Source organism: Geotrypetes seraphini, chromosome 13 (assembly GCF_902459505.1).
Source record: "Geotrypetes seraphini chromosome 13, aGeoSer1.1, whole genome shotgun sequence".
NCBI classification, from domain to species: domain Eukaryota; kingdom Metazoa; phylum Chordata; class Amphibia; order Gymnophiona; family Dermophiidae; genus Geotrypetes; species Geotrypetes seraphini.
This window is the reverse complement of record NC_047096.1, coordinates 82,310,425-82,323,815: the sequence shown is the minus strand read 5'-3', so window position 1 is coordinate 82,323,815 and position 13,391 is coordinate 82,310,425. Positions and strand designations below refer to the sequence as shown.

Here is a 13,391-nt window from a genome sequence, read left to right as displayed (position 1 = left end):
CTGTCCGGCCTAATGATTCATTGCGGGTCCTTCCCCATGGGTCAAGATCACAACGGATCAGGTGATTCAGGTCAGCTCTGCTCTTGAGTTTTACCAGCCCTTACCAGATCTTTTCCTTTCTTCTCCTTATCAGGCAACTTGGAAGAAGCGGACTTTTTGTCAGATGCTGCAAAGGATGCTGGACCTCAAAGCCTGGTCCTCCCTCAGGGTTCAGATTGCAGTTTTGTCTTCTTTTCACAGTTTGTTTGGCCTGTTCTCCGGATGTGATTAGATTCTTGAGAGCGGCAAAATTGCTCTAGCTTCCAGTTCGTCCTTTGGTTCCAGGCTGGGATCTCAATCTGGTTCTTTCTGTGCTCATTCGTCTATGTAGTGTAGTGTCTAGTCTATGTAGTGTCTATGATGAGCTATCTAGACTCAAGGTGAACAAAGCCATGGGACCGGACAAACTACACCCCAGGGTGATCAGGGAACTGAGTGACGTCCTGACGGAACCGTTATCCGCGCTCTTCAATCTTTCCCTAAGTACAGGAAGAGTTCCGTTGGATTGGAAGACAGCTAACATCATTCCACTCCACAAAAAGGGAAGCAGGACAGAGGCTGAGAATTACAGACCGGTGAGCCTCACATCGATAATAAGTAAACTTATGGAAACGCTAATCAAATGCCAATTGGATATAGTCCTGAACGAGGAGAAACTACGGGATCCCCATCAACATGGTTTTACGAAGGGAAGGTCCTGTCAATCAATTCTGATCAGCTTCTTTGACTAGGTAACAAGGAAGTTGGATACAGGGGAATCCCTGGACATCGTGTACTTGGACTTCAGCAAAGCGTTTTATAGCGTCCCACACCGCAGGTTATTGAGCAAGATGAGCTCGATGAGACTGGGTGTAACATTAATTGCATGGGTTAGGGACTGGCTTAAGGGGTAGACGACGAGGGTAGTGGTTAACAGTACCCTGTCCGATATGACGGAGGTGATCAGCGGAGTGCCGCAGGGCTCGGTCTTGGGCCCGATCCTATTTAACATCTTCGTAAGTGACTTGACTGAGGGGCTTCGAGGCAAAATTACATTATTCGCTGATGACGCCAAACTATGCAACATAGTAGGCAAAAGCTCATCGGTCGTTAGCAAAATGCCTGACAGTATGACGCAGGACCTACTCCTGCTTGAGCATTGGTCAAAGACTTGGCAACTAAGTTTCAATGCCAAAAAATGCAAGGTCATGCACCTTGGTGGCAAAAATCCATGCAGGACTTACACCCTAAATGGCGAGATCCTAGCAACGACTGTAGCAGAACGCAACTTGGGCGTTATCATTAGCAAAGACATGAAGACTGCCAATCAAGTGGAGAAAGCTTTCTCCAGGGCTAGGCAAATCATGGGTTGTATCCGTAGAAGTTTCATCAGCCGTAAGCCCCAGGTTATTATGCCATTGTACAGATTTATGATGAGACCCCATCTGGAATACTGTGTGAATTCTGGAGGCCACATTATCAAAAGGATGTGCGGAGAGTTGAGTCGGTTCAGCGAATGGCCACCAGAATGGTTTCAGGACTCGGGGATCTCCCGTATGAGGAACGGCTGGATAAGTTGCAGCTATACTCACTCGAACGCAGAGAGAAGGGAGACATGATCAAGACATTCAAGTATGTCACGGGCTGTATCAAGGTGGAAGAAGATCTCTTTTTTCTTAAAGGACCCATGGCAACAAGAGGGCATCCGTGGAAAATCAAGGGTGGGAAATTTCATGGCGATACCAGAAAATACTTCTTCACCGAAAGGGTGGTTGATCGCTGGAATAGTCTTCCACAACAGGTAATTGAGGCCAGCAGCGTGCCAGATTTTAAGAAAAGATGGGATTGGCATGTCGGATCTCTTCATGGAGGTAGATAGGGGGTGGGTCTTGGTGTGGGCAGACTAGATGGGCCGTGGCTCTTTTCTGCCGTCATTTCTATGTTTCTATGTTTCTCGGCTCCTGCATGTTGAAGGACCTTACTGTTAAGGCAGGTTCTTGTTCTAATCAGTATCCAGCAGTGTTTCTCTGTCCAATCTAAACAGCTAATTTGTCTTCTCCATATGTTAGTGGAGTTGGTATGTTTATAGGTCACAGTTCTTTAGTTCTTAGTAGTTTCTGCTTGACTAATCTCAGACTAATTGTAGATGGGACTACACAGCCCACTTGTACTACTGCCAAAAGTCAATGTGTTCTCAGTCTCCTCCTGCTAGCAGAGGAGAGTAAACCATCCGTTCTGTGCCGGTCTGGAGGGACTAAAAGAAAGAAAATTAGCAGGTAAGAACCTAATTTCTCCTTAAAGCTGTATAAGGTTTACTGGGTGTTAGGCACACTGATTTTCAGGGGAGTGGGTGCAATGACATAGCCTGCTAGCTAGGCATTTAGACAGTTCATCTCACAATTCTAAGCATTAGGAACATGAGCAAGCTCTAGGTCAGCAGTCATCAAGGGTCACAATTGGGGTTTTTTTTTTCACAATATCCCTAATGAATATGCATGAGATAGTTTTGCTTTCAGTGGAGGTAGGCATTTTGACTTGAATCTTGCCTAGAACAACACCGCATATCCTGAAGTCTTGACCTGTTTGTGATCTGCTGCTTTAGATCATTTTATTTGTTTGAGAAAATGTGGCCCATACAAAGGTATCAAAATTCTTCATTCCCACCACAGAAAACTTCTTTAGTCTTTTTTTTTTTTTTTTTTTTTTTTTTTTTTTAATAAATCTTTATTCATTTTTAAATAAAATCAACAAGTGCACAAAAATATACCATAAAGTATTTCCAATATAGCACTGTAATATCTAACACATAAAAACTAATAGTGTAAAATCTCCACCCACCCACCCTTCATCACATTCTCAACAAAATAGAATATACTATTTTATACAACATATTATAATACAGTGGTGCCTCACACAACGAACTTAATCCGTTCCAGGAGCAAGTTTGTTATGTGAAACGTTCGTTGTGTGAAACGCGTTTTCCCATAACAATACATGTTAAAAAAAATAATTCGTTCTGTAGCATAAAATATGCTAAGATGACATAAAAAAAGATAAATTTTTGGTTATTATTTTTATTTAGATACATCTAAAAACATAATTGTTTTTTTAAAACAACACACATTTTTTAAATTTAAAGACAGACTAAGTAGAGTCTAATTTTACAGTGAGAGGGCAGAGTCTCAGCGGCAAAAACTGGGACTTAACTGTTCATTTTTTTTTTTTCTACCGTGTTTCCCCGATGATAAGGCAGGGCCATCAAATAAGACAGCCCCCCCTTTTTAGAAAAAAATGTAAAATAAGGCACCCCCCCGCAAATAAGCCACCCACCGATACCTGCGCTTACCCGAATCGGGTGGTACGGTGGGTGACTCCGTGTGGTCCCTGGCACCCCCGACACGATCGGGGCAAGAGGGAGCTCAAGCCCTCTTGCCCCCCCGACACGATCGGGGCAAGAGGGAGCTCAAGCCCTCTTGCCCCCCCCGACTCCCCGACACGATCGGGGCAAGAGGGAGCTCAAGCCCTCTTGCCCCCCCGACTCCCCGACACGATCGGGGCAAAAGGGAGCTCAAGCCCTCTTGCCCCCCCGACTCCCCGACACGATCGGGGCAAAAGGGAGCCTAAGCCCTCTTGCCCCGCCGATTCCCCAACTCCCCGACAATATCGGGCCAGGAGGGAGCCCAAGTCCTCCTGGCCACGGCGACCCCCTAACCCCACCCTGCACTACATTACAGGCAGGAGGGATCCCAGGCCCTCCTGCCCTCGACGCAAACCCCCCCTCCCCCCAACGACCGCCCCCCCCAAGAACCTCCGACCGCCCCCCCAGCCGACCCGCGACCCCCCTGGCCGACCCCCACGACACCCCCAACCCCCTTCCCCGTACCTTTCTGTAGTTGGCCGGACAGACGGGAGCCAAACCCGCCTGTCCGGCAGGCAGCCATCGACGGAATGAGGCCGGATTGGCCCATCCGTCCCAAAGCTCCGCCTACTGGTGGGGCCTAAGGCGCCTGGGCCAATCAGAATAGGCCCGGGAGCCTTAGGTCCCTCCTGGGGGCAGGGCCTGAGGCACATGGTCAGGTTGGGCCCATGTGCCTCAGGCCCCGCCCCCAGGAGGGACCTAAGGCTCCCGGGCCTATTCTGATTGGCCCAGGCGCCTTAGGCCCCACCAGTAGGCGGAGCTTTGGGACGGATGGGCCAATCCGGCCTCATTCCGTCGTTGGCTGCCTGCCGGACAGGCGGGTTTGGCTCCCGTCTGTCCGGCCAACTACAGAAAGGTACGGGGAAGGGGGTTGGGGGTGTCGTGGGGGTCGGCCAGGGGGGTCGCGGGTCGGCTGGGGGGGCGGTCGGAGGTTCTTGGGGGGGGCGGTCGTTGGGGGGAGGGGGGGTTTGCGTCGAGGGCAGGAGGGCCTGGGATCCCTCCTGCCCGTAATGTAGTGCAGGGTGGGGTTAGGGGGTCGCCGTGGCCAGGAGGACTTGGGCTCCCTCCTGGCCCGATATTGTCGGGGAGTTGGGGAATCGGCGGGGCAAGAGGGCTTAGGCTCCCTTTTGCCCCGATCGTGTCGGGGAGTCGGGGGGGGCAAGAGGGCTTGAGCTCCCTCTTGCCCCGATCGTGTCGGGGAGTCGGGGGGGGCAAGAGGGCTTGAGCTCCCTCTTGCCCCGATCGTGTCGGGGAGTCGGGGGGGGCAAGAGGGCTTGAGCTCCCTCTTGCCCCGATCGTGTCGGGGAGTCGGGGGGGCAAGAGGGCTTGAGCTCCCTCTTGCCCCGATCGTGTCGGGGAATCGGCGGGGCAAGAGGGCTTGGGCTCCTTTTTGCCCCGATCGTGTCGGGGAGTCGGGGGGGGCAAGAGGGAACCAGGCGGAGAGAGGGCAGTTAAGCGCAGTGCCTGCGCGGAAGGATGCAGCTCGGGCGACTTCGTTGTGTGAAACGAAGTTCGTTGTACGGATCAAGACATAAAGTTCGTTGTGCGCAGCGTTCGCTGTGCGAGGCGTCCGTTATGCGAGGCACCACTGTATATCTTATTGAATTACATCCCAAATCCATCCTCCCCCTTGAGTGTGCTAAATAGAACTAAGAAAGGAAAAGAATTGATGCCTATTCATCACACATTTTTCCAATGGCCCCCATATCTTTGCATATCTTGAGAGATTACGGGAACTCACGGCAGTCTGTATGGGGCAGGAGCGTAGGAAGATCGCTCTTGCTCCAAAAGCCCGCTAGACCACCAGGTAAGGCCAGGATGCTGGGGGGAAGGCAGGAGGGAGGCAGGGGTGGGTCAGAGCCGGACGAGAAGCTATTTGCGGTTTTTCTCAATTCACAGTCCGGCTCTGCCCCTATCCCCAGCGAATACCGAGGGAGAAGTGTAGTACGTAGGTAATACAGGACCCATAAGCTTGTCACAAACTTGTTTATGATAAATTGGTTGCAGTATACACAAATTTCTGCAAAGACTGTCATTCTTTTTCACGGAGAGGGTCCTTCCGAAGGAAGTGGTGGAGAGGAAAATGGTGACAGAATTCAAAAAAACGTGGGATAAACACAAGAGATTTCTAACTAGAAAATGAATGGTAAAAATTAAAGAACTACGGCAGAGTTGCATTGTATATGTAGGATGGGCTGGGGAGGGCTACAATGGGAGCTCCACTAACTTGGAACATGAGGACACTACTGGCCAAACTTTACGGTAGGTATCCTGCAAACAACAAGATGGAGTGAGCTTGGATGGCAATGCCAGCATTTGGAACCTAGGACAATACCAGGTGGACTTCACAAGAAAAGAAATGTATTTTTAATGGGCAGACTGGATAGACCATTCAGATCTTGATCTGCTGTCATTTACTATGTTACCTCCATATCCCAGAACCCTGAATATACTGTCCTATTTACCCTTTTTTACCAGGCCTGCCTCCTGTGCACAGGAGTTACATTTGTAAAGAGTTTTAGCCATTGACATGTTAGGGTGATGCAACTTTTTAATTTCCCATTCCCATGATGCAGCATAGCCCCTGTCCCTTGAAGAATTGAACCATGTCTTAATTTCCCTTCCAGGAAGCCGCCCTGCGCCGTGAGCAAAAAAAGCTGGAGAAGAAGCAAATGAAGATGAAGCAAATCAAAGTGAAAGCTATGTAAAGGGCAATGCCTACACAACTTGGGATACTCTAGACAGCATCCTGGATATAATATTCTACTCCCAGTGCTGGAGTCTGTCTAAAACACTTGTGACATTAGTCCAGGCTATAATTGTAAATGTGCTAGACTACAGAACCATGTCAGCATTGTAGTGTTATAATTTGCTAATCAATTTAGCTGCAGATAGAGCAATTTGATTAGCTAATATTATCTTTGTGAACACGTTTTTGCCCCCTTCTGAATTCTTTTGAGATCACACAGCTTCTTTTGCCTTGAGCGGCATGCTTTAGTAAAGAGCAAATCACTTTCTTTCTATAGGTTTTAGGTTGGGCTTTTAGTTCAGCATCTACCCTGAGCAAAGACATTACTCCTTTGTTTCTGTATCCATCTCAGTTTAAGTCAAGCCCATTGACGTCAATGCTAACAGCACATACAAAAGAGAACTAAGATGGTAAATATTCACACTTGCTACCCATGTTTAGCCTGGACTCCATCAAAATCAACTCTGTCTATGCCACTAGTCCAGTTTCTCCTTGAAAACTTCTGTTGATATTGCCTTGTTGAAATTTCTTTGTAATGAAACAGTTGCCTCCTTATCAGTTGACACAGATAAGCAATCTAGACTAAAAGACTGAAAAATGGAAAGTTAGTGTCATATCGATTACAGCCTAAGTGAAGAATGGTTCTCTTTCAACAAGGAGCAACTGAAAACCTAGGTGTGTATGAAGGTGATTGACTCCATTTAGCATCTTAAGCAGTATCCTATCAGATTGTTCCATAATTCCAAGCTTTGCTAGGGAAGGGAAAAAAAACTCAGATTATGTACTCCAGATGATTAGGGAATTACGTTTGCTAACAGAGTAAGAAATTGTTTTTTATTCATTTTAAACTAAGGAGATTTTCATAACCCATTTTTAGGTCTTACATTAGCATATAGACCTAAATAATATAACAGAGTCTTGCCTGATTCTGAGAGTAAGAGATTTTAAAATGTATAGAGAGGTTGAGCTAATGCAGCATTTTGTGTGATGTGTACTGGCCAGCTTCTCTAATAATATAATTATTTTTCTTCCTTTGTCTGTGCAACTATTTTCAATAACAAGAAATAAAAAAAGTCATGGAGAGCACTTTAATTGTTATTAATTAACTTGATAACCTTTAGTTACCAATATGTGACCGTCTCTGGGAACAAAAGAGAGGGAATCTGAAGCATACAATACCAATAAACAAAGGGGAAAAACCCCAAGGGCAATCAGGATTGGGATAGCAAAAGATTTTGAAGATAATTGCTATGCAGATGTTGTGTGACAATCACTGCAAAAGATTCACCAAGCAAAATGCTTTCCAGACAGAGCAAATGTATAAAACATGCATGACCTAAAGTCTGGAGATGGTCACTTATTGCATCAAGCCTTTATTTTTGCTGAAGTAGGTGTAAGAATACAGTCAGTCCTTTGGCACTATGGAAGAAATATTCTACAGAAGCTGCTGATGTTTTGTTTTCAGTGAAAATGAAATAGCTAATTGCATATTTTACTCTCTCCTTGAATATTTATGTGAGGTTCTCTGAGTGTGCTGTCTGAATCTGTAAAGAGAACAAAGAACACTTGAAAAGGTTGCTCATGACTTATCTCAGAAGAATGAGGAAGTTCAGGTAGTGTGTCTTTCAGCTTCAGATCTTGTTGGCTGCAGAAAGGGGCAAGGATTTTCATGGGGTCTTCTATAGAAATATTTAGCACAGGGCTTTATGTCATGTCTCTTGTGTGTTAATGTACAGCGCTGCTTGTATCTGGTAGCGCTATAGAATTGATAAGTATGCCAGTGTAAATTAAATTATGCAACAGAAGTGGAGTAGTGGGCCACAGATGAAAGGTTGAAGAGAGCAAAGTTTATTGAATCACTTGACATAGCCTGTTTGGCAAAGTTAATCCAAAGAGCAATAATTCTGATGATATAAGTCCAATCATTAAATCTTAATTAACAAAGTGAAGGAAAAGATCTCAGAATTGCCACTCCTAGGATCATAATAATATCATCCAAAATGGAATTGTGGCGCGGATATCTTTCATTGATCATAAAAACCTTCACCTATGTATAAAGATTGACTTAATTCATCAACATTATTTTTATTATCATTATGTTTAGACCACCCTACATAATGATTGTTTAGATTTATCTTGAAAAGTAAATAAATAATTTTTAACTTATTTAGTTTTAGGACCGTGCATATTGGCATATATTGAGGCTAATTCATATAACAATTAAAGTGGCTAGTACATAAACTGGCCTACTTAGTACAAAAACTTTGCAGTTAATTGTGGAAATGACATTAAAGTGGCTAGTGCAATAAATGGCTCACTTGTCACAAAAAAGATTGTGCAATTTAAGCAAACGTTTAAAGTGGCTAGTGCTTTAGCCAGCACACTGATATCAAAGAACTTGTGCAGTTAAACAGTTTGTAACTGTGCAAATAGCATCTAACAGACCGAAATGATAATCAGGCTGATAGAACAAAGCACAAGCCAAAAAATGGCACTTATCTTTTTTAAGTTCGATGTAAGAGGACTAAGACGGCATGACTTATATTGCCGTTATATCTCCATGTATCATATCTTATCCGACGGGAACCCGTTTTGCCGCTGTCATGCGGCTTCGTCAGGGTTTTTAAATGGACAAACTAAGGATAAAAGATATACAAGATACAAAGGGACATTAAGATACAGATGATAAATACAATCGATAATTCAAAATGTTAGCACAGTGTACTTACTCAAATGAAAACAATTCTGATTGTTCTTACACAAACCTAGTTGTTAAAAATGGCGCTTATAAACATAAAACGCCAGCACATGCACAGTGAAAATAACTGTCATGATGTTCTGATTGGACAAAAAGTCCTCCTCTGCATTAGTCAGTTTAGAAAAATTAAAAGAACCAAAGCACAGAATGTTATAAGTTAAAGTAAAAGAACAGCAGAGTCAAACGAATACAGACCAATCAACTGTAGTGTTAAGACCAGAAGGATGCATACTGTTAAGGATATGCATCCATCTTAACTCACGTTGCTTGAGTCTTTTAACCCGATCTCCCCGTTGGACTGAAGGTTCATAGTCAATTGCTAAACAACGGAGATCGCTAAAGGCATGTTTGAATAAAGTACAATGTTCTACAATAACTTCTGAACTTCTATTGCGTTAACACAAGAACAGGATCTCCTAGTTCCAGCAATTTTAGTACTGAAGTAGATCATCATCCAATAATAGCAGTAATAGTTCTGGTAATTTTTTATCCAGAAAAAATTATCCAAAAAGAAGAGGGAGAGGAGGCACCAGATGGAACCAAAGAGGACGGCCAGTCACGTGGTCCCAACAACAATAGCCACCTCAGCCATTATCAATTTATCTAACAGGTCCTTAACGTCATCTGAGGAACAGGTCCTGAATTGTGGTCTTTCTTTTGTACCTTCAAAGAATTTTGATTCTTTTCAATTTAATATCCATTTAGAGAAATTTATAAGGAAGTTGAACCTTAAATTGTTTTTTTACGGTAACAATGAAACATCGAGTAGATCTATAATGAGACCATATTCAAATTGGTCTCCATCAGGACCCTTAGACCAGTGTTTTTCAACCTTTTTTGGGCAAAGGCACACTTGTTTCATGAAAAAAATCACGAGGCACACCACCATTAGAAAATGTTAAAAAATTTAACTCTGTGCCTATATTGACTATATATAAAGTAATTCTCTTGAATAGGAATCAAATAAACACAAAGAAAGTATTTTATAATGTTGCCACCGCCAACAACACCGTTGGCGGCGGTGGCACTCAAGTGGCTAAAGAGCCGCAGTTTGCCGGCCTAGGGACAACACTGGAGGGTGGCCAGCTGTGCACCCCCTTGGGACGTAAACCCGGGGTGGGGCAGACCGCCCCCCCCCCCACCCTGGTATGCCACTATCTGTACCTCACTCCCTCCCTATGACCAAAAATTCTCCTTTCTTCTATTCCCCGTGTACACAACCATCTCTTTCCCTCCCTTCCTCTCTCCAAAGTCCATGCCTTCTGTGTCCAAACACTCATTCCCTCCCCCACCTCAGCATCTCTTTCCCTCCCTTCCTCTCTCCTAAGTCCATTTCTTCTGTGTCCAAAAACGCATTCCCTCCCCCACCTCAGCATCTCTTTCCCTCCCTTCCTCTCTTCCAAGTTCATGCCTTGTGTCCAAAACGCACTCCCTCCCCCCTTTTGTGTTCCGTGTTTGCCTCCCAGCCCATCTTTGCAACTTTCTCAGCAAAACGAAGTTCAAGCCGCGAGGCTTGTCTTCTGCTTCCTGCCTGCCCTGCCGTGCACAAATAGCCGAACGGAAGTATTCTCCGACGTCAGCGCTGACGTCGGAGGGCAGGCTTTGCTTAAGCCCTCCCTCCGACGTCAGCGCTGACATCGGGGAACGCTTGCGATCGGCTATATGTTAGCTGCAGGGCAAGCAGGAACAGAAGACGAGCCTCGCGGCTTGAGATGTATTGAACTCCGCGTGTCCCCCGTCCAGCTCTCTCCTGTCCACGTGGGGCGGACCGCCCCTCTCCCTAGACTGGTGGTACTGCCCTGATGGCGGCCCTGACCGTACGGCACACCAGGCAACATCTCGCGGCACACTAGTGTGCCGCGGAACAGCGGTTGAAAAACACTGCCTTAGACAATATGTTTTCTGTATTTAAACAAAAAATTTTGAAGGAGGTACAAGATGTACATTTAGAGAAACAACATAGTTTTAACAACTTAACTTCTCAACAAAGGACAGCTCTTAAGGATCTTGTGGAAAATGACAACATCATTATCAGAAAAGCCGACAAGGGCGGAGCAGTAGTCATTTTAAATAAAAATGACTATCTGGAGGAGGCCTTTAAACAGCTTAAAGATGAACAAACATATAGATTGATAAAACTAGATCCCACTAAGCGTCTACAAAGTAAGATCAAGAAACTTATTAAAGAAGGAACAGAAGGAGGATACTTAACTTCAAAAGATGCTAGATTTTTGTTTACAGCAAATCCAATAACACCAGTTTTATACTTTTTGCCTAAGGTGCACAAAAGTCTGGATCATCCACCAGGACACCCTATTATTTCTTCTCGAAACTCTCTTCTTGAATCACTTAGTAGATTTGTAGACTTTTTTTCTAAAAGATTTGGTTAGTTTGAGTCCTACATTCATTAAGGACACTGCTCACTTTTTAAACATTATTTCCTCTTCTTATGGTAACCTTAGATGTTAACTCATTGTATACAGTTATCCCTCAGGACTCTGCAATTCAAATTATAAAGGAAGCTCTTCTTTCATCTTCTAGACCTTTCCTCATCCCTCCCAGAATTTTTATTACAACTAACAAGGCTAGCCCTGAAAGAAAGCTTTTTCATCTTCGATAAGGAGATGTATTTACAACTTTCTGGAGTTGCGATGGGAGCAGCATTTGCACCGTCTATTGCTAATCTTTATATGATAGACTTTGAAAAGACCTGGATAACTAATTCTCCATTTGAATCTAAGATCTATTCATGGCATAGATACATTGATGATGTATTCTTATTATGGAAGGGTACCATTGGAGAACTTATGTTATTTTATACATGGCTTAACACTTGTGACAGTAATATCAAATTTTCTATTGAATCATCTATGGAACATATCCATTTTTTAGATGTTGATATTAGTCAAATTAATTACGAGTTCATAACAAGGGTTTATACAAAAGAAACTGATAGAAATACCTTTCTTAAGTTTGATAGTTGCCACCCAAGGAAATTAAAGGAAAGTTTACCATTTTCTCAAATGTTAAGGATTCGCAGAAATTGTACACAAATAGATGAATACAATAAACAATCAAAAACTTTACAAGACAAGTTTTCTTCCCGAGGATACCCCATTCAGATTATTAAAAAAGCAAGACGTCTTGCTAAATACATCAACAGAGATCTTTTGCTACAAAAACATTCTGGAAGACCTGTGTGTTAAGATATTTTTCCAATAGCAATAAGGTTGCGAAAATCATCAGAAATAATTGGGAGATTATGAAGCTTCATCCAGTTTTTGAAAAGAAAAATCTTAGAATAGCCTTTTCTAGGAATCAAAATTTAAAAGAAATTTTATATTCATCTACCATAAAATCAAAAGCAACTTCTTCTAACATTAAAGGTCATTTTAAGTGTCTATCCTGTAGTATTTGTGACATCACAATACAAACTAAGACTTTTATTAACCCGCAGAACAACAAATCATATACGTTAAGACATTTTACCAATTGTAGAACAACTTTTATTATTTACGTCATTTGTCCATGCAGATTGCTATATGTAGGCATGACCACAAGAGATCTTAAAACAAGAATATCTGAGCATAAATCCAATTTAAAATGCAATAGAAGTTCAGAAGTTATTGTAGAACATTGTACTTTATTCAAACATGCCTTTAGCGATCTCCGTTGTTTAGCAATTGACTATGAACCTTCAGTCCAACGGGGAGATCGGGTTAAAAGACTCAAGCAACGTGAGTTAAGATGGATGCATATCCTTAACAGTATGCATCCTTCTGGTCTTAACACTACAGTTGATTGGTCTGTATTCGTTTGACTCTGCTGTTCTTTTACTTTAACTTATAACATTCTGTGCTTTGGTTCTTTTAATTTTTCTAAACTGACTAATGCAGAGGAGGACTTTTTGTCCAATCAGAACATCATGACAGTTATTTTCACTGTGCATGTGCTGGCGTTTTATGTTTATAAGCGCCATTTTTAACAACTAGGTTTGTGTAAGAACAATCAGAATTGTTTTCATTTGAGTAAGTACACTGTGCTAACATTTTGAATTATCGATTGTATTTATCATCTGTATCTTAATGTCCCTTTGTATCTTGTATATCTTTTATCCTTAGTTTGTCCATTTAAAAACCCTGACGAAGCCGCATGACAGCGGCAAAACGGGTTCCCGTCGGATAAGATATGATACATGGAGATATAACGGCAATATAAGTCATGCCGTCTTAGTCCTCTTACATCGAACTTAAAAAAGATAAGTGCCATTTTTTGGCTTGTGCTTTGTTCTATCAGCCTGATTATCATTTCGGTCTGTTAGATGCTATTTGCACAGTTACAAACTGTTTAACTGCACAAGTTCTTTGATATCAGTGTGCTGGCTAAAGCACTAGCCACTTTAAACGTTTGCTTAAATTGCACAATCTTTTTTGTGACAAGTGAGCCAT

At 43.2% G+C, this 13,391-nt stretch overlaps 1 protein-coding gene across 2 annotated transcripts in view; it reads left to right on the top strand.

Moving 5' to 3' along the window:
- CCDC47 (coiled-coil domain containing 47) overlaps window positions 1–7,271 on the top strand; it is an 87,770-nt gene extending 80,499 nt beyond the window's left edge. For both annotated transcript variants that reach the window (XM_033918158.1, XM_033918157.1), the window contains exon 13: window positions 6,064–7,271. In XM_033918158.1, coding sequence (XP_033774049.1) covers window positions 6,064–6,144 — 81 coding nt within the window. In that variant the 3' untranslated portion in view covers window positions 6,145–7,271. The remainder of the gene's footprint in view (window positions 1–6,063) is intronic.
- Window positions 7,272–13,391: the final 6,120 nt, after the last annotated feature.